This window comes from Leptonotus elevatus, chromosome 13 (assembly GCF_054856555.1).
Source record: "Leptonotus elevatus isolate MCC_2025b chromosome 13, RoL_Lele_1.0, whole genome shotgun sequence".
NCBI lineage: Eukaryota > Metazoa > Chordata > Actinopteri > Syngnathiformes > Syngnathidae > Leptonotus > Leptonotus elevatus.
The window spans coordinates 2,587,030-2,612,861 of NC_141251.1; the positions used below are offsets into that span (position 1 = coordinate 2,587,030).

A 25,832-nucleotide genomic window follows, 5' to 3' on the forward strand; every position below is an offset into this window, starting at 1 on the left:
AAATTAGCACAGCTGTTCCGGTAATGATGAAACTTCAAAAAACTGCTACTTTAACACGAAACGTCTTCATATATAACAAAACAGAATTAAATACAAAGCATTAAGGGTGGGCTAACAGAAATTAGCATCATTGCTACAGTAACATAAACCTTCAAACAACTGTTACTTTAGCATTTAAACCCCCAAATTGTTTATTTCAAACCTTAAAATAGACATTAAAGTATATCATTTTATTTCGTAAACTGTCTCTACGTCTTCGGTGTCACCTGACTTGTGGCACAATGTGGTACTACGCTGCAGGCACACAGAGCTAAATTTGCACAGACTGTAGATACCTGTAGAAAAATGTCGTGATCCAGCAAAGGTTCACTGTAACATTCGCCCGTTCTCCACCAACAAGCCCAGGATCTTTTGAGTTCTGGGTAATGGGAGTTTCTTGGTTGTAAAAGTTCGTTCCACAGAAAATGTATACATTTGTCTGCCATTGACTTAAGCCAATTAGGATGCTCCAGCTCACCTGATCGTGACCCTAATGAAGGCAAAAGGATATATAGATGGCTGGATAGTCAAAGTTTTCCAGGACAGGTGCTGGATTTCACCTTCCTTGGTTTTCTTTGGTCCCCTCGGGTCTCCTGGTGTTCGGTTTAGGTGAACGGTATGAGATTTTTTCTAATAGGTTTTCTGGTGAGCTAACAAATACATGCACGCACATACACATACTTACCCACACACACACACACACAAAAAAAAAATATATATATATATAAAAAATATATATAAAAAAAATAATAATAAAAGAGCAATGATGATGACATTTCCGAATGAACAATACTGAGCTCTTAAAAAAAATAAAAAATAAAAATTCCAGGACGCTTTACATCCTGCTCGTGTTTGCTTAATGGAGACGCAGCAGGTGCGCGTGGCGTTTGTGCAGAATTGTTGAGTATATTTGCACAACTGCCGCGGGTGCGCTCATCCACCAGGAGGATTCATCGGACGCGGCTAACATCATCGTCCCGACTCCCCGAACCTCAAATGGACGAGGTGTGCGCTTATTGCTCATCAGGCAGGACGTTTCTTGAAGAGTTTCTGCTAGAGCCGTAGAAGTGAGGCAGGAGGAGTTCAGCATCCGGCGTTGTCTTTTTTTTTTCCGTCAGCCGACGGTGCGTTGATGTGACAGCCCGCCGCCACAGGAGGCTGCGCGCCGTGTACATAAATCATCAGCTGCCGTCAAGAAGCCAGAAATCAAGTCGGCCTCGCTTTAAAATTCCATCTGGTTCACACACTTGGCTTTAGCAGTTTGAACGCATTCCAGGTCTTCTTGGTGTGCTTTTTTGTTGTATTTTTTTTAGAACGACTTCAGGTCGAGATTTTCTTATCTTCATCTCTCGGGGCCGCGTGAGGGTGATGGAGGAGGGCCAAGATTATAAAGTGATGTAACCGCTTAATCGTGATGTTGGAGGGGATTTAAAACACTGATTATTCATTTGCGCTTAAGAGATTTAACGCTGCCGCGTTTTTGACTGTCGTCAATGTGTTATGCAATTTGTTACAGCTGAAAATAGATGATCTTGTTTTATTGTTCTTAAAAAAAATCGATTCGGCTGCATATTGAATCAATACGAGAATTGTGTGCTGTAACAATATATCGCTATATTTTGCAGAATCGATTTTTTTTCGGCACGGTGGCTGACTGGTTAGCACGTCCGCCTCCCAGTGCAAAGGTTGTGAGATCAAGTCCGGGCTTCGGCCTTCCTGGGTGGAGTTTGCATGTTCTCCCCGTGCTTGCGTGGGTTTTCTCCGGGTACTCCGGTTTCCTCCCACATTCCAAAAACATTCATGGCAGGTGAATTGGACACTCCAAATTGTCCATAGGTGCGATTGTGAGTATGGTTGTTCGTCTCTGTGTGCCCTGCGATTGGCTGGCAACCAGTTCAGGGTGTACCCCGCCTACTGCCCGAAGCCAGCTGGGATAGGCTCCAGCAACCCCCGCGACCCTTGTGAGGACAAGCGGTACAGAAAATGGATGGATGGATGTACTGGTAAAAGTACTTTTGTTTCAGTTGCTCCAGCGTCGCGCAGTGCTCCGTCAGGGCTGTGTGAGGAGAAATGCACATATTTGCTCAGCTTCACATCAAATCATTTCATGGTCTTCCTCCGCTTCTGGTGCTCTCGACTCGTTCCTGCCGGGAGGAAGAAAAGACGGCGGTGAGTCACATCCCGAGGAACGATTCCTTTTTGGGCTGGATCCGACTTGCAGCTTTCAAGTCTAATGGAATGCAAATGCAAAAAGTATTGGGAGCCATCGGCCGAGTGGGCGATGGCGCTTCTCCACGCTCAAGTCGCTCTGCTGCTCACCCACGTCCTACTTTCTTTTCCAGCACCCGAGCTGCTCCCTTGCATGTTTCTTATCTTCAACTCGGCAGTTTGGGAGATGATCTCAAATTTGCGCACATTCTTGCTTTGGATAAAACCACATTTTTTGCTTAAATGTGATTTTTTCCCCATAATCACAATGGACAGTTTCCAATTTGGAATACTACCAAAATGCTTCCTGTGGAAATTGACCCCCATTTTTCAACCCCTTTGCAACCTTTCTTGTCATTACACCCAAGTGACGCATCACTGAGCCGTTCACAAGCGCAGCAACGGCACACTGTGACATGATGGCAGCTGTCATGTTGAATGAACTGCCCTCGCACCCCCAAGCTGCTTTGTCATTGCGCCGTGTTAATATCGGGGGCTTGTCCCCGAGATGTGACAATCCAAAGTTCTCGAGTACAACATTCCAGCGCTTGTTTGCAATTTGCTGCTCGCGGATTTATGTTCATAGTTTTTCTTGTCGCAAGGACATTTCCTTAACTAATTTAGAGAGCCTCTAAAACTGTTTAGAGAACATTTGGTAAACTTTACGACGAGGCAGAGACCCTTAAAAAGTGGTCTCAAGATTGGTCATAGTCTCGAGAACGGACTACGTTAAAGGTTGCCAATGGTTGCAAAGACCTCCGCCAGACGTTTGCAAACAGTTTTAAAAATGTGCAAACAGTTTTAGTTGTCGCTGAGAAATTTTGAACATGTTCCTTGTTTCGTGTGTCCTTTCTGCCTGTGACGGGTCCAGAAGGGTCCCGGCTAGAGCTATCAAAAAGAAACTGCTTTAATAATGCAGTAATCGTTTGGAGCCATTTTTTTTTATTAAAAATCGTCCAAATCCTTCTGATTTCAGCATATCAACAGTAATTGTTGACTGATTACTGTAGTCATTCATGAAAGAAGAACGATTATCTTCTGTGTTTAATCAAAATAAGACCTTTGCAAACATCTATTTTTACTTAAGAAATCAATGGCCGAATCAGTAACATAGAACAACATCACCCCCCCCACTTTTTTTTTTTTTAAATCACTATACGAAGTACGAAATAAACACCAATTGTTAGAATAAATGTACATATGTTATCCCATATTTACTCTTATAGTATAGAAGCTGCAGTTGCAACACAGGAACTGAAACCTGACAAGATAGCGGTTGGAACATTTTGCGGTTGAACTGTGAACTTTGACAGAAACTTTCCACGCTGAAGAAAAACTTTTGCATTATTGTCTGCGCAATGAGTCATATCCGGGATGATTGTCACGTTGCTGCTATGTAAATCCCCAAATCCTTTAGAGCAGCAATAGGCTATGTAACCAGGGCCTACCCAATGAAAAGAGGAGATTGGGCGGAATGTGCTTCAGAACGGTTAGGAGATTGTAATCTGGGCACGTCTCTGTTCGTTCTCCTCGCGAGCAAAAAGAATCAAGTCTTTGTCTTCCTTCCTTGTCTGTTGTTTATTGAATGTTTTAGGTTGACCAAAACTGACACCAATCACTGGTTAATAAAAGCACTAGTCCCTGCCTTTGACACGTGCTTCTCTCCAATATGTCATTCCAGGTCCCGCTCAGAAGATGCCGGCAAGCGCCAGCGCTTTGGACTTCTTCCAGCTCTTCGTCCCGGACAACTGCATCCAAAACATGGTGACGCAGACCAACATGTACGCCAAGAAGTTCCAGGAGCGTTTCGGCTCGGACGAGGGCTGGCGTCCCGTCACGGCCCAGGAGATGAAGGCCTTCCTGGGCTTCGTCACGTCCACCAGCGTGCACCACTGCGAGTCGGTGCTGAGCATCTGGAGCTCGGGCTTTTTCAGCAACCGCAGCATCGCGCTGAAGATGAGCCAGGCGCGCTTCGAGAAGATCCTCAAGTACTTCCACATCGTGGCTTTCAGGCCCTCGCAGGGAAGCAACCAGGGCCTGTACAAGATCCAACCTTTCCTGGACTCGCTGCAGCAGGCTTTCAACTGCACATTCAGGCCTTCGCAGACTCAGGTGGGTACACACACGAGTACTCGACATATTACTCCGTTCCAACATACAGACCGACCTCACGTTCGCACCCAAGTAGACAATTTAGAGTAGGGGCCGGCCGATATGCATTAATTGAGGCCGATTTTTGGCAGAAAAAAATCCAGATTACCGATTCTGCCAATTATTTAAAAATATATCCTTGGATGTTTGCATTCTTGAATTTTGCGACAAGAAAGTCTTTGAATTCTTGAAATATCAACTTTAAATATAACCTGGAAGGAAAATGACAAAATAAAACAATAAGAAAGTGAAATAAGAATAGAATAAATTATAATAATAGCAACTGAAAAAACAGTAAGAACAAATACTGACTATTCCTGTGCGTTTTGGCCTCTTGGGGGCAGTGTGGTGCCGTGCAGCCATGGTGTACACACTTAAAGTGAGTACAGAAGAAAGTTACTGGACTGGACTCCGATTGAATTCTATTAAAAATAACTAGTAGTAATAATAATGGTGATAAAAAAAATAGAAGGTGTATTGATGTACTATTTTACAGGTTCCTTCATTATTTTCCAAAGTAAAAACCATTGTTTGCAAATAAAGATAATCATATTTCTTTCATGAAGGAAAACAAATCAGTGAACAACAACTGTTGTTATGCTAAAATCAGAGGATTTGGACAATTTTAAATAAAAAAAATGGTTCCAAATGATTACTCGATTATTAAAATAGTTGTCGATTAATTTGCTAATCGATGACTTGTCGATTAATTTTGACAGCTCTACTTTGAAGCAGAGCAGTTTTTAAGAACCATTTATTTCCATCGCTTCGCATTTCAAAAAAAAAAATAGCTAAGGAAATTGAATTGCACTTTGCACTGCACATTAAACGAGATAACATAAAGAAATGTGCTCTTGATTGAGGTTGAGCCAAGTGAGTCCCGCAGAGGGCTCACATACGTGTGTGTGTGTGTGTGTGTGTGTGTGTGTGTGTGTGTGTGTGTGTGTGTCTTGAGAAGAATCGTGTATCTAGGCCACCTTATTTTAATCTGTAAAACGTCCATGCCAGCGGGTGTCACGGCTGTCCAAAAATCTTTCTCTATTTCACTCCATTTGTCCCAGAAAGCTCAAATTTGAAGTTCCACCTTTATTAAGTTGATGATTAAATATTGCTCAGTTTAGATTGACGCTATCAGAGAGGTAACAATATATTTAACAATATAGCTAATATTCATGCGGTTTCTCTTTACTGCACTGCGCCATACTGAGAGCTGTTTCTAATATTGTGTTGGATCTCATTATATTAAGAAGCTGGCGAATGTCATTTTGTGCCATCCGTCACTGGCTTGACTGCGTACTCCTTAGCTCAGTATTCGACAGGGAAATGTTAATGGAGGAGGACAAACCGCATGCATTATGATGTCGTGGCACTGGAAACGTTTTCTTTTCTGCATCGGATCCGAGCAAACGATGTTCAGCAAAGCAGCACTGACACTACCGAGCGAGCGACCTGAACTGTTGCCGTGGTAACAGTCACGACCGCGCACCACCGTCAGGACAAACATGCAGGACAAGGAGGAATTACATAACGCCCCATGTTTCGACTTTCAGAAATCCTCCATTCCAAGCAGGGTCCAAAATATTTCTCGCTTTGGAAGACTTAAGACAAACAGGCAAATGCTCTCCAAAGGGACTCGCACAGCCAGGAGAGAAATTATATAACAAGAACATGGAGGAGCCTTCCAAATCAATAATGAAAGAATAACACAACTGTTTAGCAACTGGCTTTTCTTTTAGGCAAAAATATGCAGTGGCTATAAAAAGTCTACACACCCCATTCAAATGCAAGGTTTTTGTGATAAAAAAAAAAAAAAAAAAGAGAGACCAAGATAAATTATTTCACAACTTTTTAAAACTGTTAATGTGACCCATAATTTGTACAACGCAATAACTGAAATAACTGCGGCAATGCTTTAAGCATTCAAAATACAGTTTTCGCATAATTTAACATTTAACACTTGTGCAAACAAATGATCTCAGTTGAAAATATTTCTTTTTCACTTGGTTTGTACTGGTTATAGGTCACATAAATGGTGGCTTATTTATTTTTTTTGTGATTTGAGTTGGTCTCATTTTTTATTTAATCCTGCCATCTGAACAGGGGTGTGTAGACTTTTTATGTCCGTCGTACATATTTGGTTGTTTTCATTAGTAGCATAAGTGAGATTTTGGTTTGCAGGTTCTTCACGAACCCTTAATAGACGAGGACCCGGTTTTCATCAGCACCTGTACAGAACGCGAGCAGCGCAAGAGGAAGAAGAGGAAGTTCAGTCTTTGGGTTCGACAGTGCACCTCCACCGGATTCATCTGTCAGGTGTGTGGATACACATATCCGTTACAGATTAAAGAGAAGCAATGTGCAGCTTTATTTACTGAAAACATGAGCATACTGTATTTCAATTTTCACCTGTCGAGTCTTAAGTGTGTACATATAAGTATAAACAACGCAAAACTGTCATAGATAGAAATGTTGAATAATAGATACGTAAAATATAACTAGCCTACTTATTCTTTAAAAAGTAACTAGTACTGTAACATTATGTGTTTGATTTGCATTACGACTGCACTAACTCGGGCTATGCAATTAATCGAAATTCAATTACAATTATTACACTCCACAATTACAAAATCAGCATAATCGTTAAAAAAAACATTATTAATACAAATTTTTGAGTTGTTGAAATTTATACATTTGCATTTACATTTTTTTACATTTTTTTTACATTTTTTTTTAAATAACTAATTTCATACATTTAGTTTCATCCAAAAGGAACTTGCATAATTATAGTGTTTCAAATAATTGTATTTGTCTTAATATTTTGTATTTGTTTTTTACGTTGTTTTGTACCAAAACATTCCAATTCTCGCTAACGATCACCAACACACTGACGCGTCTGCTCTGACTTGTAATGACAGCGCGACAGAGAGAAGTAAGATGAGTTAATGGTTGGAATCAATCCGATTCCATTAGCCAGCGCACACACACACGCACACGCGCGCACACACAGGCCACTTAGCGGGATAGCCGCAGGCAGGCTACATGTTGGCTAATCAGCCTAATGCAGTTTGTGTCCTCAAACCAAGAAGACAACGTCCCCTCCCGTTTGTCTGCACAGATCTCGGTGCATCTGAAGGAGGGCCAAGGTGCGGACGGCCTGGCAGCCTTGAAGAACAAGCCTCAGCTGCACAGTCTGGTGGCCAAGCAGCTGTGCCAGAACATCTCCGGCAAGAACACCATCGTCTTCACGGGGCCGTCCATCACCAGCCTCGGCCTCTTCGCCGAGTTCAGCAAGCAAGGTCGGCGCTCGGCGCTCTAATGGCGGTCTCAGACTGCACTATGCCATTAAACACATGGAGTGCTATATTATATTACATTACATTACATCCATCCATGATCAGAACCACTTATTATTATTATTATTATTATTATTATTTATTCATTTATTTTTTATTATTATGATATTATATTATATTTAATATATATATTATTATTAGGGGTGTCAAAATCTGTGCATTCATTTAGAGTTCATTTAAAGGTCCTTTAACGCCACAAATGTTTGTTTGTTTTTCAACACACAATTAATGACCGCCTGTACTGCGGGAATTCCAGTCGCAATGCAGCAGACACGCCCACGTCAACATTTAGCAGTAATAAATGTAATAATAATGCATATATTTGTGGAGACTGGGGTCAAGTTGTATTTTACCATTTTAAAAATGTGCAAAATTTCACAAGTTCCTTCATGTCAAAGATTAGGTAGCTCTTAATATGAAAAGAAAAATGCACAAAGCTTTCACCAATGTCTTACAAGTGAAATTATGCCATTTAGCGGCAGAAAAATGACTTTAACACAAATCAAGATCACACTTGTTTTATTTACAGTACAGTACATTCTTTTCATTTTAAGTAACTACATTTTATGAATTATTATGCAATTACTGTATCAATGACTAAAAGATGCAGCTATATTTTAATTAATTTAAAAAAAAAATCCACTTTTATGTTAATGGTATTAAAAAAGATTTGATTGTACATTTAGAACATAGAAAATTTGCGATTAATTGTGAGTATTGAAGTCATGCGATTAATTACGATAAAAAAATTTAATTGCCTGACAGCCCTAATTATTATATATTATTTATTATATTTATTATATTATGTAATGAATGCAAATGAGTATTTTTGGCCTTAATTTGAAAAGAAAATTGACACCACATGCATCTGCAACGTTCCCCCTCATTACAGCAAAGTCTATTTTTGTTGTAGAACAGCAGATGTGGGTCAGTGTGCTGCTCAAATAAGATGAGAATCAAGTGAATCAGCAGAAGAAGAAAAAAAAAACCTTGTTCATTGAGCTTAGTGAGCTTTCGAATACCCAAGAGACGAGACATTTAAAACTCAATCGGGCTGAGCTGCTGCCTCAAGACAAATACAAGTCTGAAGATAAGATCAATATTTTGTCCTCCTAATGAGAGCAGACCTCAAATCCGATGCCTGTTTGCCCGTTGTTTTGCCATTTCGTCACGCTGGATGAATGAGATGAGCGCACAGAAATGAAGGGTCGGGTTAGGAGAAAGACGGCTACAAAAAAAAAAAAAAAGCAATCGCTGCACTTTTTGTGTCTGTCTCGTGTCCCCCCGTGCAGACATTTACTGCTGCGGCCTGCTGAGCACCAGGAAGAGCGACTGCACGGGCCTGCCTCAGAGCATGCTGGTGTGCAGCTCCACGCCGGCGCAGCGCGGCCAGTGGCGGGTGACGATGCAAGGCAGCATGTCGCTCATCAGCTGGTACAACAAGGGACACTTCAGGTTCCTCACCAACGCATACTCGCCCACCAAACAAGGTAGGCACATTTTGTCGCCGTGTCGACAAATGAACGTCGAAGCCCTACCATGTAAAGTCAACGCCGTATATCAACAACTTTTACAGAAAAACGTGCTATTCGTGTCGTTTTCGGTTGTGGATACAGAGACCGCACTAATCCAATATTCATACAACTTAAAACTTTACAATTCAATGAATTGATGGAGTTTAATCGCCTTCAAATAATGTACAAAGCCCATCATGAATTCTTACCAATTGACATGCAAATCAAAAAAAAAGAAAAAAAAAAGGAAAGTGAGTACAAATGAAGAGGAACAGGTATTTTTTCCAAACCTAAATACAGAACAAAATAAAAAGAACGATCTATTTCAACTCAACTAAATCATCTCAGTCCGTTTGTATATATATATTTTTTAATGTATAAAAGCACAATTACTGGAGACATATATTTAGCACAAGGTCATTCTATTAAATTATTTTGTTTAATTGTTACTCTTAAAGCGTCTTGACTGTTTGCTGTCATTTATTTTGTGTTGACCTTTTTATTCTTTTGTGTGAGTTGATTAGGGGAAATATTTACAAGTATTTCCTCTTTCTATCCCCTTTCATTTCTTTTTCTTTTAAAGAATGTTTTTTTTTTTTTTTTTTTTTTTTAAATTAAACAATACCAAGAAATAACATTAGCTTCTCTGGGCCCAAACTCCTCTAACGACTGTAGTATCTGTGGACTGACGAGTCCACCACGTGATCTTTTTGTCCTCCAGGCCAACGAAGAAAAGAACCATCTAGATTTTTTTATTAACCTTAAGTTCAAAATGCAGCATCTGAGACGGTATCTCATATGCTGCCATCCAAGCGACGTCATTTTCAAGGACGTCCCTGCTTATTTAAGCAAGACAATGCCAAGCTACTTTATGAATGTGTTACAACAGCGCAGCTTAGTACTAGTCTGGCCTGCCAGCAGTCCAGACCTGTCTCCCACCAAAAGTGTGTGCCTCATTTTGAAAAGCAAAATATGACAACGGAGCCCTTGGACTATTGAGCAAATGAAGTTGTACATCAAGCAAGAATAGGAACGAATTCCACCTGGAACGCTTAAACAATTCACAAACAATTATTGAGTGTTGTTAAAGGAAAAGGTGATGGAACAGGCCTAAAATAAAAAAAAAAGAGGGAATATTTGCAAAACAACAATAAAGCTTATTAGTTGAAACATTAAATATATTTTCTTTGTAGTGTATTCAATTGAATTTTGATTTAAAAGCGTTTGTAAAGAATTGTCATCTTTTTTTTTATGTACTTCTATTAACTTATTACTTATTAATTAGGGTTTGTCTATCAACTTTCCACATTGACAAGGCCACCACCCAAAAAGGCTTAATGCAGGACCCAGACTGTGTACTACTCACTAGAAACTTTGACTTGACATTCTTGCGTGTGTGTTTGTTTCAGGTTTGATTATCAAGAGAAAAAGCGGCGAGGTTCCGTGTCCCCTGGCGGTGGAGGCCTTCGCCGCGCACCTCAGCTACATCTGCAAATACGACGACAAGTTTAGCAAGTATGTGTGACTGACCACAAAATATCGTTTTTGGAGTATTAATAAATATTCTGCAAGGCATCTTGGCTCACGTATACAAAATGAATATTTTGCTCGTTTATCTCAGAAATGGATCTTTGGCATTTATAGTAGGGACAGACTGATTATCGGTGCCGATATTTGGCATTTTGACAAATATCGGCAACGGCCTTTTGGTGAATGCTTGCGAACGTAGCAAATTTAGGTTTTTCCATCAGAATTTGTTCACAGACCGTTTTTTACTCGTTGCAAAGACATTTTGAACATGTTCAGACAATTCTTTGTCTGCGAAGATCTTTTGAAACCTTTTACGAACCCTGACGAAAACCCCAAATTAGCTACATTCGTATGCATTTGTCGCTCAGTGAGAACTTTAGTTTGTATTTAGTTAAATTTCCACTTTACTTCATAAAAGATTGCGCTGACACTGGGAACTCCCTACACTTTTTATTTTTAAAAATGAGAAATTTTGTTAAAATTAACTCATTCACTGGCAGCCATTTTCACTGAAGCAACCCCCTTCGCTCCTGGCTGTTTTACATTTTAAAGCATTACATGTCCCGATGAAGTATCCAGCGAGCGCGCAGTAACACTGCACGTTTGCTGTCAGGTACTTTATCTTCCACAAGCCCAACAAGACGTGGCAGCAGGTGTTCTGGCTGAGCATCAGCATCGCCATCAACAACGCCTACGTCCTCTACAAGATGTCCGACGCCTACGCCGCCAAGCGCTACAGCCGGGCGCAGTTCGGAGAGAGACTGGTGAAGGAGCTGCTGGACGTGGACGACGACTCGCCCACGCCGTGAGGAGACCCGACGGTCGCCTTCACACACTCCCCCCCCATGCCCGACCGACACCCGCGATCGCATTCACACACTTCCTCCCGCCTGTACAGACTGTGTGTCACCATGCTGAAGCCATGAAGAATCGGTTGTGCTGTACATAATATGGAACGTCGGTCATGCGGTAGGAGGGGTCGCGGGGAAGGGGAGGCGTGATAAATTGATAACCATGAAGATTTGTCAAAACATGAGATCACGTGAGCGTTAAGGCCCTCAATACAAGCTTAAGAGACAAACGTTAACGTTTTGGGAGTATAAAATGCCGAAGAAACATACGATGTTATTCTGCACCAAAATTCTTTGTTTTTACTTTTCATTTTTATTCCCAGCACTTTTTGACCACCTCCTTCCACGTTTCTCAACTGATTAAAACCAAACTTCAAAAGAGTCAAAAAATCAGGACATTTTGAGAGCCTTTTTGCCCACTTTTCAAAAATTCTTACTTTTCCCACAATTCCACATTTTCCAACCCCCCAAAAAAAACATTCAAGTGAATGAGACATTAAAGAATTTTTTTTTGCCATCTTGGTAAGTATTTTACTCTTTCCGAAAATGTATCCCTTTTCACGCTCAAATTCACAAATGATCACCATATAATTCCTCATTTCTTGACCTATTCAAACCATTCCAACTTCAAAATATTCTGCTCACTTAGGAGTTCTTAAGATCGGTTAATTGGTAAATTGACCTCACATTTCTTGGCAAATACAAACTATTCCACCTTCACAATATTCATTCAGAAGATTTTGGGATCTATTTGTAACATTCCGCAAATTCACACATTTTCAACATAAAATTCACAGGTTAAGAAATATTTTACAGTTCCCTCCCCCCTTTTTGCATTTCTTGCCGATTTCGAGTCTCAAACTCTATATTTCAACACTTCATATTAAATTCTCAGAATTTCAATTAGGCTTTTACATTTCAGCATTCACACACAATTTTTACGGACGTTACATTCTTGATTTTGTTTTTGTGCTATAATGTGAAAATCTGAATAATTTTGCAGACAAAAATGTCCCCTAACACCCCCCCCCCCAAATAGCATTTAATAATTTTACTAGCAAAACTATTCCTAATCCCTGCAGTGAAGATGATGTTGCTAGGCAACAAACAGTTCTCCGATATCTTAATAACTTTAGTCAAAACACCTCCAGGGTCAATAATTCAGATCTGCACATCTGACAAAACGTATTGCAGCTCTGCTTACTTTTGGCTTTTATGTACATGATAGCTAGGGTGTCGCGCACTTGGGGTTTGTTGTTTTCTGCATGAAATAGACGATCATGTGATGAGCTGGGAAAAGTGCAGAACGGGTTGCTTACAGACACATTTTCACAAATGGGCTTAGAAGCATTTATTGGTTGTCTCATTTCACACGTTAGTTAGACATTTGAACAAATTACATTTTTACAAATGATGTCCCCCTTTAAATACTAAATTGTCTTGTACAAAATGGTTCCAGGAAATGTTTTAGCCAATCCTTTGCACTCACGCTTCCAAAGCCAACTGTGACTTAATCAAAAGGTGAACCAATGGAGTGAATATTATTTATCGATGACAATGAAAGATTTTGTACATATAGATGTATGAAATTAAGCCAATTAATTAGCCGTAACCAAGTCGTCACCGTACTTTTAGTGTGTTTCTATTTTGTTTACAAATCGCAGAGAGCGTATATCACACAGACTCAAGATTGTCATTTTTACCACTAATCCAAAGCAACGTTGTCGTCACTTGTGTATATGTGTGTGTGTGTGTGTGAGAACTACTACAAGTAAATGTCCCGTACTCACTTTCAGTTAGTTACCTTCACTGTAATGCCAAATACAGGCCACATTAAACAAACAGTCTGTAACAACGGGTCTGTTGACTAAAGCGTTGTTGAGGCTTCACTGGCCTGTAATCGCCACGGTTACCCCCAAATTGCGTCAGCATTACACACGTGTTAGCTTTAGCACTAACGACAAACCTAGCAACCAGATACAGTACTTGGCCCATTTCAAAACCTGTCTTTGCTGTGTAACGTGTATGTTTATAATTCACTGTGGCTTATTAGAAACATTTGACAACATTTTGGTGAGGCAGAGAGCAACATTTTTTAATTTTTTTATTTAGTGGGAGCAGTTCAAAATCTCTATTTAATTAGTAACGTGACAAAAAACTAAATCATTCAAATACATCCTATTCACTAGAGACGTCTCAATAGTCAAACTTAGCTGGAACAGGTTTTGCTCTGACCAACCAATGGTGATGGAAAAACCTCAATGCCTACTGGAAGTAATGCAGCCAAGAGAAATGCTACAAAATGAAAAGGAATAGACTTTGGGGAATAAAATAATAAGACAATTTCATGGAATAAAAATGTACATTTACATAAAGTTTACATTTCATTTAGTTCTGAAAGGCAGAGGTGGCAAATCCAAGTCCAGAAAGTAAAAACCCTGCCAGAGTTTGGCTTTAGCCCCAGATGCTAGCTAGCTAGCTAACTCCATTGGTGCTCGTTTACCTGCTAGGGAGCTAGCTAGCTAGATAGCATCAGGGGTTAAAGCCAAACTCTGGCAGGGTTTTTACTTTCAGGTGGCTAGCTAGCTAGCGCTCTAGCTAGCTCCCAAAGTGCTCGTTTACCTGCTCGGGAGCTAGCTAGCTAGCTAGCATCAGGGGCTAAAGCCAAACTGTGGCATGGTTTTTTACTTTCTGGCCCTGGATTTGCCACCTATGCCGGAAGTTCTCCATTTAAGGTCAAGTAGCTAAAAAATGTCTACTAATTTCCTTTCTGTAATAATCCCACGCATCTATCCATGAGTGCCTCTCCTTTTTGATTTGCTCCCCATGCAAACTAAATGAATGTGTTGGACGAAATGTGCTTGACACATGCAGATGAATATCCTTAAAAAGCCACAAAGTGATGAACAAATAAGTCCCCCTCGTCATGCGGAATGGGATGATGTCCACGTGATGTAAAATGTGTGTGCGTTTATCTGTGCAGTGCTTCATCTATATGTCTATCCAGTCAGTAGAGATGTGTAATAATCAGCTCTGATGATGAAATAAGAGTGAGCTCAGGGCGCCACGGCAAACTAACCGCACTCCTACATTATTAATAGCAGACTAACACAAATACACTTGGTGGACTTATTTATCTCATAACCGGGTGCTATCGGTATCAAGTAGACTTCAATGTTATGAAATCTTAGCAGCCACGAAGAGGAAGTGGGAAAAAAGTAACATGGTAAAAGATGGTTAAAAAAAAAAAAAAAAAGGAGATGTTTTCCTCTCATGCAACTGATGAGCCCGACAGATGTGTGTGCGAGTGTGTGTGTGTGCATGTATTGTTGACACTGGGTTGAAATGTGTACAATAACTGGACCAAATAAATTTCAGAAATGTGTGTGGTGATGTTATGAGGCCCTTTGTCACTGTCATTTTATTATTATTATTTTTTAAATATCGCATGCTTAATTCAAGTCGTTTACTGATCAAAATATACAACTAAACCACGTAATTTCACCTAATGAAGTCTGCTAGCTTCATGCTAACAAAAATGAGCATTGATGTTATTCTAAACCTTCAAACAACTGCTACCTTAAAACACAGCAACAACTAAATATATATATTTTTAAGTATACTGAATTTAAAAAATACATGGAAAAATAATGAACCAAATCATACAATTGAGACACAAAAGTCTGCTAGCATAAGGCTAACATATACAGTGAACACATGAATATTTTTCCCCCTCCTATCCTTCGTGGTTTGTGCACAAGTTATCTATGTCGAAGTAGCTTTACGTAGACAATAGGTTAAGTTAGCTGTAAGCCAATTATAATAAAATCATGCTTTTAGTGAATCTGTACAATATACAAATTCAAATTTTTTAAGTGGACTACCAAATTACATGAAGTTTTCCACCTTATTCTACTTGATTTAAAAAGCTGTACATTTTTACAAATGTAATACACAAAATGACCAGCAGATAGCACCACAGCACAGTCCACATCATTTATCACATCGTCTCGCAATGAGCTGAATTCAACACAATAGCTGCTCAGTACAATGTGACTCAAGGGTCAATAAACAGAAAATAAAGACAAATAAGTATGAATTGCTTCGTGAGACGATTTTAATTTCAATATAAAGAGACTCTCCCACATCACTTGACTTCGACTGACACTTGCATGTCAGTAAATGTTAAAGCCGGCTTCTTTCAGCACGTGCCATCAAATGCTGAGACATTTTATTTGACTTTGATTTGTTTTTATCCTACACTGGTCAACTTGTGGCGTTAACGCTACAATATTACTTCATTATTGCTTGTGCAGTTAATAAAGCGTCGGACCAACGTGCTACCATGCATATAAATCATTCAACTTGATCTTGTCGCTTCGTTTCAAGATGAAAACTTGAGCTCAAATGAATGAAGTTGAGCTTCGCATGTGCAACATGAACGCTCGCAAACATGATCACGTGACGGGAGCACGGTGGCCCAGTGGCCTAAGCCCTTCCTGTGTGGAGTTTGCACACCCACAAAAAACAAGAATGTTAAGCCTATTGAAGAATAAATTGTCCGTAGGTGTGACTGGTTGGATGATAAATGGTCAAACTGTACCTAACCTTACAGTGGCGTCAACTTTTTTTTGTTTATGCTGCTGTACTACAACTAATGTCGTAAATGATGGTGTGTGTGTGTGTGTGTATGGTGCAATAATCTACTGTCAGTGTACATTAAAAAGCGGTGGGGAAAACATTAGTCATGACAGGTTTCTTCCTTAAGATTAATCCTGCCAAATCACCTATAATGACTGGCGGCAAAAAAAAACAAAAAAAAAACTTGGGCGTTCCTTTTTTCTTTCTTTCCTTTTTGTTCTTTTTAGAACGATATCATAAAAGATGAGTCATCCAGATGAATGAAAAGTGCGCCGGTGTTTTCATGAGACTTTCACAACTTTACAACCGTCGTCTCCACCATGTCTGGGGCCCTCCACCCAATGCGATGTACGAGTGCGGCAGGTTAGCACAAGGTTAGCATGCTCACTTTAAAAACAGAATTTAGCAACAGGGGGGGGGGGGGGGGGGGTGGGGGAGAAAGCATTAAAGCTATTGTATAGAAAAATAATACACAGAAGATGGGAAATGTATGACTGCAGCCAGTGTTTAAAAATGACAAGTTAGTCATTTCATAGGAAATGTGTTAATTACTTCCATTTAAATATTTTAAAGTGATTACCTTAAAAATACATGTTTATATAAACTTAGCTCTCCAAGTACTATTCCTTTTGATAGTCCGGTTAGCTTAACGCTAACAAATATGCACCAATCAACACATGTAGACAGACAATATAGCAATGCTCACAGGCGCATACTCTTTAGTTGAGTTATTTCCAGTAGTTGTGAACCTCTTCTTCATTTGCGAGACATTCAACACATACAATAAATTAATCATAATGCACAAACTGTTTCATTCTTTAATACTCAAAATTTTGGTTTTTATTTCTCCCCCGAAAATGTAATGCACATTCACGACTATTTTCTTAATGTTTATTTATTTATTTATTTACAATTTATATTATTTATAAATATTATAATATTTATCATATAAAGATTTATTTACAAATAATTGCAAAGCATTGCTGTGGAGAAAAAAAAAGAAAACATTGAAAATACAAACAAAGGAGCAAATCTTTTTTGGGGGGGTATTTTTCTTTTTTTCTTTCAACATGTTCACAAGATGGTTGAATGTCAAAAATGAAGTCAGATATTGTTTGTCCTTTTTGTCCTCATGTTGTCTAAGAAAGCAGCCGATTGTTGATGACGTTCAATGATTAACCCCAATCGACGTCTCCGTGTTTGCCCTCCCTCTTGCGACACGGACGCACGTGGCCGCCGCGCCATTGTTTTGAAAATGTCCGACGCCACTTTTGACATGAAATATGACTTATGATAAGATTTTTTTTTTTTTTTTTTTTACTTCTGCGATAAGGCTTGTTAAACCTTAATATTACCCGAGGAGGCCTTGAAACTCTTTGGACTGCACGTTTTAAGACAGGTGCTGTTGCGTGTGTATGTGAGTGTGTAATTACCCCCCCCCCCAAATGTATGCATGCGTTAACTGTAACCCAATAACTCAACATTGAGTTAATTTGACCCAACAATTTGATTACTCTTAGAAAATTGGACCCAGCACAAACAATACAGGAATTGGGTTAACACGTCAGCCATTAGAACCCATAAATTATTAATTTGACTCTTGGTTATGCTCAAGAAAAATAATCCAGAAATTTGACCCAACACAATTCACTTGGGTTGATTAAAAAACGACAACCAAAAACACAAATTTGGCGGATGTCTGCGTTTAAATAAGAATAGCACCGTGTGGGGAGGATGTGGTGTACATGCGCGTGCGTTTCGCATGCAGATGGGAACGTCTTGCCTCCCACTCAGGTCGCATCCCCACAAGGGGAGCCGGGTCAGAAGCGTAGCCATTAGCCTATTAGCATGACGATGTTACAGGGACTCGGGGGTGGAATGAGCACCATACTTGCAATTGCATGCAGCTGCCAAAGAAGAAGTGTGTGTGTGTGTGTGTGTGGGGGGGGGGGGGGGGGTCGGGGTCATCACAACCCCCCCGCCTTCCTTTCCCTTGCATGTGTGTGTGTGTGTGAGTGCGCCATATGTGGAGCAAGTGTGTAGGTGTGAAGGGATCAGGCATCGGGGGGATTCAGGCATGACATCGTCATATAATAGAATAATGTTTTATGTCATCGGAAGGAAGGGGCGGCTTTTGAGGGGGCTGAATATTTGCAGAAAGCACTAACACACACACACACGTGTGTGTGTGTGTGTGTGTGTGTGTGTTCGTGGTGATGTTCAAAAACAAAAAAACAAGTTACCGTGAAGAATCCAAACAACAAATTGACAAAGTCAAAGAACAAAGAAACAACGTTGCAACAACATGATGACAACAACAAACCTGGAGAAGGTACGAGCTGCTGGAGGAAGCTGATTGGCTGACACAAGGAACAGGTCTGACGAGAACAGGTGGGAAGAAAAACCTAACAAATGCAACAAAACGAAACAAAATTGAATTAAAACAATGTTGACAAAAACACAAAACATGACATAGTGAGGCAAAACTGTGCGCTAGTTGACATCTATGCCTACTGGTATACAGCTAGTGAAGCACTAACCAGCGTCGTCACTAGTAGCACACAGTTGTCGACTATTGAAGTTTTTCTTCACTCGTAACATGCAGTTGCACTATTAGTGAGAACAAAGAGCATACTAGTAAATAGACCTTAAGCTAGTAAACTAAGCAGGGCACTAATAGAATGATTACAAGTGACTATACGCTACTGGTATTAGTAGCGTATAGTCACGTTGAAGTACTAGATGTTAACGAGAAGTTTTATTAAATCACGAATAGTCCTGCACGCATTTGTCAACTACCGCACAGTTTTGTTTTACTAGTCAAATGTCGATCATCTTCTAGTGAGGACAAATAGCATAGTAGTACATAAAAATTTAACTAGTAAAAAAATAATAATCAAGACACTAATTGAATGATGTCTTACAAGCCATTTTTTCCTCTAGCACTTCTTTCCACTACTGTATGATATTTTTGCATACTAGTAGGACATATTTGTGATACAAGTAAGACAATTACATATTAGTAGTGAGGTAAAAATTGTGCATTAGTTGACAACTGCATGCAACTAGTAATGGTAACTAGTAGAATGTAATACCTTTACTGGCATTTTGAAATTCTATTTTTCAGACATTGAATTGTTAACAGCTATCGTTTCACTAGTAGTACAACTAGTCTACTAGTGCACTACTTAGCTCGAGTAGTAACATCTAGTTTTCCTACTAGTGTGCAGAACTGTCATACAGTAGCGGAAGGCAGTAGTAGAATAACAGTTACTTGTAATGCACAGTCATTCCACTAGTGCGCTAGTAAAAAAAAAAAGTGTACTAGTACAAAGTATGGAGGACTAAAACTGCCAAAATTTTAAATAAATAAATGACTAAATAAATAAATGAAAGTGAAAATAAAAAGATATAAAAACATAATTCAAAAAAAATAAATAAATATAATATATATATATAAATGGAAATAAAAACTACAAAAATATATATCCTTAAATTAAAAAAATTAAAATTAAGGATTAAAAAAATAAAAATATACAAATAAATGTCCAAATAAATACAAAAACATTCTAAAATTGTGACATTTTAAAATTATACTATGTAACATCCAGTGATTCACTAATAGTACTAGTTTTCACTAACTACTGTAGTCTTACTCGTAAGAATATGTGCTCTGAACTAAGTGAGTACGTGAAGCTTGAGCGTTTGACTAACTTCCACGTACACGTCCGCTTGCGTTGCATGTGATGCGCATGATATGTGCCAAGAAGACAGATGAGGACGAGCAGGAAGACGATTACACGCGAGCGGGACAAGAGCGCGCATGTCTGGCCGTGTGCGTGTGCGTTCATGCCGGCCGCGCCGTCATCATTTTCGCGTTCATTCCGTCACACGAGAGCAGGTGGGAAGACATTTGTTCTGCTTTCCTATCCAAAGTCTGGAGTAGTGCTTACGTTTAGTCAAAACATTTTACAGGAAAAAAAGTCAAACAATTTAGAGTTCAGCCAAGATTTTCTGCAACAATTTGACATTCGACAAAGAGATTTTCTGAAAAGTAAATGTCTGATGTAAGATTTTCTATCAAATATGCCCCATAAGTCAAACAATCGGGAGTTTTTTTCTGGAAAAATTGCCCTCAAAATATTTTTCAGGAAAAAAGTCAAACAATTTAGAGTTCAGCCAAGATTTTCTGCAACAATTTGACATTCGACAAAGAGATTTTCTGAAAAGTAAATGTCTGATGTAAGATTTTCTATCAAATATGCCCCATAAGTCAAACAATCGGGAGTTTTTTTCTGGAAAAATTGCCCTCAAAATATTTTTCAGGAAAAAAGTCAAACAATTTAGAGTTCAACCGAGATTTTTTGCAAGAATTTGGCATTCAACAAAGGGATGTTCTGGATAAAAATGCCTGATCAAAGATTTTCTATAAAATATGCCCCAAAAATCAAACAATTAGGACTTTGAAAATGATTTTCTGAAGGAATGTGCTTCACAATATTTTTCAGGGAAGAAAAAAATAGTCATGTGAGCCGGATCCTATCCCAGCTGACTTTGGACTGGAGGTGGGGTGCACCCTGGACTCGTTGCCAGTCAATCGCATTTTCATCAATGGGCAATTTGGAGTCTTCATGTCAACGTTTCAGGCTTGATTTCACTTGATTTCCTCCCTCCTCCTCCTTCAGCTTGCATGCTAGCAATAAATAAAGTCGGAGGCCACAGGCTTTGTTGTTTGCAGCCGTTTGGCTTGGCTGCGTGCCCTCCGTGCGACCGCTTGGGGAAGCTTTAAACAGCACAAATATTTTACTTTTCAGAGGCCAGCGTACACACACACACGCCTTCGCGCACGCCTACACGCAAATTAAGTGTCTAATCCGCACCAATTGCATGTTCTGACCCGCGCTCGCAGGGAGTGGAGAGAACTGACACGGCCCGGGCGTCTTCGTATCTGGCAGGCGACCAGATGCGCTTCAGGTTGATCGTAAAAAAAAAAAAAAGACGCAGGTTGAACTCTTTGATAAGCGCCCTTGACATTCCTGCTGAGGAAATGCAGCAAAGCGCTCGTCATTTCCAGGCCTTCCAATTCCCCCCAAAATGCCCCCCCCCCCCTCTTTTCCCAGCCGTGTCTCAGTGGTGAACGATTGCAAATAATTCCTGATAGCAATAATAAGATAAAAGAAAAAAGTCCGTCTGGAACACGATGATGCCTTTAACTGCGCCGAATCAAATAATGGACGTCGGACGGTTTCGACACCGCCGCGTCTCGCAGGGACCGTAAAATCCGGAATCTGGTTTGTCATCCAAAGAAAGCAAGAAGTAAGAACGAAAGAAACACAACAATGACATGATTGTTCCTTTGTTATTGAAAGGCCGAAACTTGCTCCTGTGAGAGACGTCGCATTAAACTAATTGATTCCTTAAACGCGGCTATTACAATGACAAACAGCTACAGTGCGAGCGAGCTCCAATGTAGAATGCCCTCAAGTCCAACAATTTGGAGTTTAACCCATTTTTTTCTGGGAACATGCCTCAAAAGTCAAACAATCTAGAGTTGAGGTGAACAATTAAGAGGTCAACAAAGACAGCAAAGGTTTTCTGAGAGGAAATACATTTTTTTTTAAACTAACAAATTGAAGAATTCGGCTTAAAACTCCCAACAATGGGCGTTCAACTACGGTAATATTTTTGGAGAAATTATTCCTCAGACAATATTTTCTGGAAAATGAGGATAAGCAGTTCGGATAATGAATGAATGAATGAATGTTGCCTCAAAAGTCAAATAAATAAGAGCAAGATTTTGGGAGAATATCCCTAAAAGTCAAACACTGTGATGATCAGTCAATATTTTCTGGAACAATTAAGCAAATAAATCAAACAATTTGGAATTGAATTGAGATTTTCATCAAAAAAAAGAACTTCGTATACAACATGAAGGCTTGTGTTTCATTACAATGAGTCCAAAAATGTGACCTGATACACGCGAGCCGAATGAATTACGAGGGCATTAGCGTTATCTTTTTCCGATCTTGAGAACCATAAAAACACATTTATTCACGACCGTTTGTCGAGGGCGGTGGTCCACGCAAACGTGTGGAAGTCAACAGATAGCAATGGAGTGTTTGTACAGTGCAACTCTTTCTATTATATGAATGAATAATACGATAGCGACGTCGCTTTTTTTCCCACACGTCCCAATAATAAATTGAAGTTGAGTAAAAAAAAAGGTGGCCCGGGTGAAGTGTCTTTGCTTTTGCGTGGCCATGGAAGTCATTGCAGCATGTGCCATTCTTAGTGCGCCTTAATGAGTTTGTCCTTTTGAACTGTGAGGTGGGAACCCACCCAGTACTGTCAACAGGCGACTTTTCAAACTGAGCGGTTCACTTCAGTCCAACTTAACTCGATTTGCTCTAGTAAAAAAGTGGGAAATGGAAATGGAAGCGGTGATTTATTATAACAGTTCGCCAATGATTTACTTTAAAGACTATGCAGAAGGCAACGCAGGTTAGACGACCACCTCAAATTTTCAAGTGGTCATTGGTTGCTAGGCAGAGTTAATAGGGCTCAGACATAATTGCTAAGCCGTTTGAATGACAAATGGGAATTATTGCTCTCCAAAAGCGACACAGTACACTGTCTGAATGTCTAATTTCCAAACATTTAAATTAAGCTCTATCGAAACTCACAGGTGAGTCAGATTTGTTTTAAACATTAGAATCAATTATCTGTACAAACTATAGACCCGACAGACATCAAACATTTAAATTCATGCTTGGTAGTGACCATAAAACTCACACTCAAAAAAACTTTTTACTGTGAGTCCCTTGCACTAACAGTGTAACAGTGTACAAATCCCTCTGTGTTTATATTAAACAAATCCAGTTTTTTCCCGAACTAAGAAACTTATCATCTTCTCAGAATATCCATCAATAATCATGGACAAAGATGTACATTATAAAATGAAAATGAACTTTTTGCGAGAAGAATTCAAGGGAATTGACATTTAAAAATCTCAGCAAAACACACTGATCTGAATACATGACAGGATAGGCCGATAGGCCAAGACTTTTGAAGCCGCGAGGGCGCCATATTGCTCCTCCCAAGAAACGTTTCTTGGCATACGATCCTATACATTGACAGTGTCGAAATTGGAGAACATTTGAGACAGTACTTAGTCGAAATTAAATATGTTAAACATAAACAAGAGGACTTCAGACATTTTACAACTTGCCTTAAATACACGTAGAAATTATATGCTTAATAATATTTAGAGGAGAAAACTTTTCTATTTTTTTATTAAAAAATTAAACTGTAATTCAACAAAAGATGCTTCTGCCAAATCTATTATTAGGGTCTAAAGAACTGAGGGCTAAAAGAAAAAGGGGGTCTTCAAAGCAGCACATACCGTCCACTTGTTATTTTATTTCTTTATTTACTTGTTAAAAAATAGTGACCACCGCGCCACCCGGCCCTTTACTAACTGCCTACGAGCTGTATATGTCTAATCTGTATGTATGCCGTATAGAGTAGTCGTGCTCGTGAGATGGGAGGAGCAAGATGGCCGCCCTGTGACTTCAATGGCTTGCACGGGCGTGTATGAACTATCCAGTCATGTATTCAGACCACTGGCAAAACATGACTGAGATGAAATACTTCCTGTTTTCATTCTTCTTTCAAAAATGTACACAATCACACAAAATAGTGTACCACCATCTGTTGACCATCTCTGGAATTACACCCACAATACACAGAGGCAGAACAAAATAGAGCTAGGAACTGTACCAAAACAATAAATAAAGAAATCCGGGAAATAGCAGAACCACGAACCCAGAACCGGCGATGGAGTGGGGTTTACTGTAGTATAATATGAAATGATATGATATGATAAGCATGATATTTCAAATTGAGAACAAGCCATTTGGATGTTTGGGATTACAGTATTAGTTTTATAACATTGAAACCAATTGAAAAGAAAACCCATTGTTTTTACTGTTGCTGTTTTTGTTTTGTGACAACAAAAGATTGAATACTTTTGATCGTAATTTTCGTTCTGGCTTTTCCATGTCTGGCTATTTTTACCGACGCTTCTTTCTGATTGGTCCGTTTTAGTGGGCCACTTTTACTTCTTATTGTTAGATTATTTTTGTTACATTCTGTACTTATGCAACTATCATCGCAATGTATTGTATTGTTCAGAAGTTAATTACTTTCTGTGAGAACAAGTTGTTTGGAAGTAATTATCGTTGGGACACTTTTAAGTCTCGTTTGTCAGGTTGATTAAAAAGGGCATGACGTGATTTAGTACGTGACAAAATGCAAGCTTGTTTCTTGTGTGCTTTTGTTAAAAGGAACAACATTCATTCAAATTAACAAGACAGTTTTGTTGACGGAATTTCACATCGTGTACTTAGTATTTAATTAGGTCATGGCTAAAAAGCTAGAGGATCATTTCCACTTTTAGCCAAAAAGTAAAAGTCCCCCAAAAAGTGCACATCCAGAATAGCGCAAACTCTTAATGCTAACATCCATTAAAAAAATGCATACACACACATTTAATTAAACGTATTAAAACATATGTTTTAAAGCATTTCTTAGCAACTATTCTGATTCTCTTGTGTGAAAAAATGGGAGACATAAAGAAGACTGACTCTCTTTCTATTACAATTCTTAGGCAAAATTCCGAGTTGAACTTTACTGTAAATTTGACACCTAAAAACAATTCTTCCAAAAAGTGATTTCGAGTGGTTTAATGCCACTCCAATTGGAAGTTTAGTTTAAATCTCAACATAAAACAAAAAGAACTACACGTTGTGTATTCAAAACAACCCAATGTCGATTTAAGAATGGCCCGCTGGCTTAATGCTAACATAGAATGGAAAATGCCACTGACGTGCTAACGGTTAGCATCGATAGTTGCAGACAGTTTTAGAACCCTGTAGGCCGCGACACATTTAGACAGATAATATAACAACAATCACTGGCATATATGTTTATCCTGTATTTAAAAAAAATTACTAATATTACAGAATTTTACTGAGTCACTCACACTAGTAGTAGTAGTTGGAAGACGACGACGTCTATTCTTCTTCGTTTGTATCTGTGTGACTGCACCGTGTTATACTGCCTCCTGGTGGCCAGGGTGCGCACAGCAAAATAAACTTGGATTGCAAATTACATATCATGTGCGATTTTTCCTTAGAAAACACACACACACACAAAAAAAAACATGTATTGCTTTTTTGGAGTAAGGTTACAACAGATTCATGGCAACAAGTGTGGTCACAGAATGAATTGAACTTGTATCTCAGGGTACCACCATACTTAAAAGGCAAAAAAAAAAAGACCTTGCAATGTTACTTGTATCATTTTGAAGGTGTACTAAAGTAACCTCAGAAAACATCTCACATTGAACTCTTTTACTTTTAGGATGCCAGACCGTTCCAAAACTCTGATAACAACATGTTCTATTCTGAGAATATCGGGCAGGGATGACTTGGACGTGTGTGTGTGTGTGTGTGTGTCTATCCGGGCTCCCCGTGGTCGTTCTA

The 25,832-nt window shown here is 39.3% G+C and overlaps 1 protein-coding gene and 1 long non-coding RNA gene across 5 annotated transcripts in view; one reads left to right on the plus strand and one right to left on the minus strand.

The window, feature by feature from the left end:
* Positions 1 to 15,031, plus strand: part of pgbd5 (piggyBac transposable element derived 5) — a 17,334-nt gene extending 2,303 nt beyond the window's left edge. Inside the window, exons 2-7 of the mRNA XM_086092683.1 lie at positions 3,929 to 4,359; positions 6,577 to 6,711; positions 7,514 to 7,694; positions 9,044 to 9,241; positions 10,675 to 10,780; positions 11,409 to 15,031. Coding sequence (XP_085948809.1) covers positions 3,929 to 4,359; positions 6,577 to 6,711; positions 7,514 to 7,694; positions 9,044 to 9,241; positions 10,675 to 10,780; positions 11,409 to 11,604 — 1,247 coding nt within the window. The 3' untranslated portion in view covers positions 11,605 to 15,031. The remainder of the gene's footprint in view (positions 1 to 3,928; positions 4,360 to 6,576; positions 6,712 to 7,513; positions 7,695 to 9,043; positions 9,242 to 10,674; positions 10,781 to 11,408) is intronic.
* LOC147163466 (uncharacterized) lies at positions 920 to 25,374 on the minus strand. 4 transcript variants are annotated; one of them, XR_015096852.1, is made up of 4 exons: positions 25,331 to 25,374; positions 18,611 to 18,692; positions 10,632 to 10,753; positions 920 to 2,183 (listed from the first exon to the last, which is right to left on the minus strand). It is a non-coding gene; the product is annotated as an uncharacterized LOC147163466 (long non-coding RNA). The 4 variants fall into 4 exon arrangements; XR_015096851.1 differs by lacking the exon at positions 920 to 2,183 and adding an exon at positions 4,820 to 7,727; XR_015096849.1 differs by lacking the exon at positions 920 to 2,183 and adding an exon at positions 4,820 to 7,732.
* Positions 25,375 to 25,832: the final 458 nt, after the last annotated feature.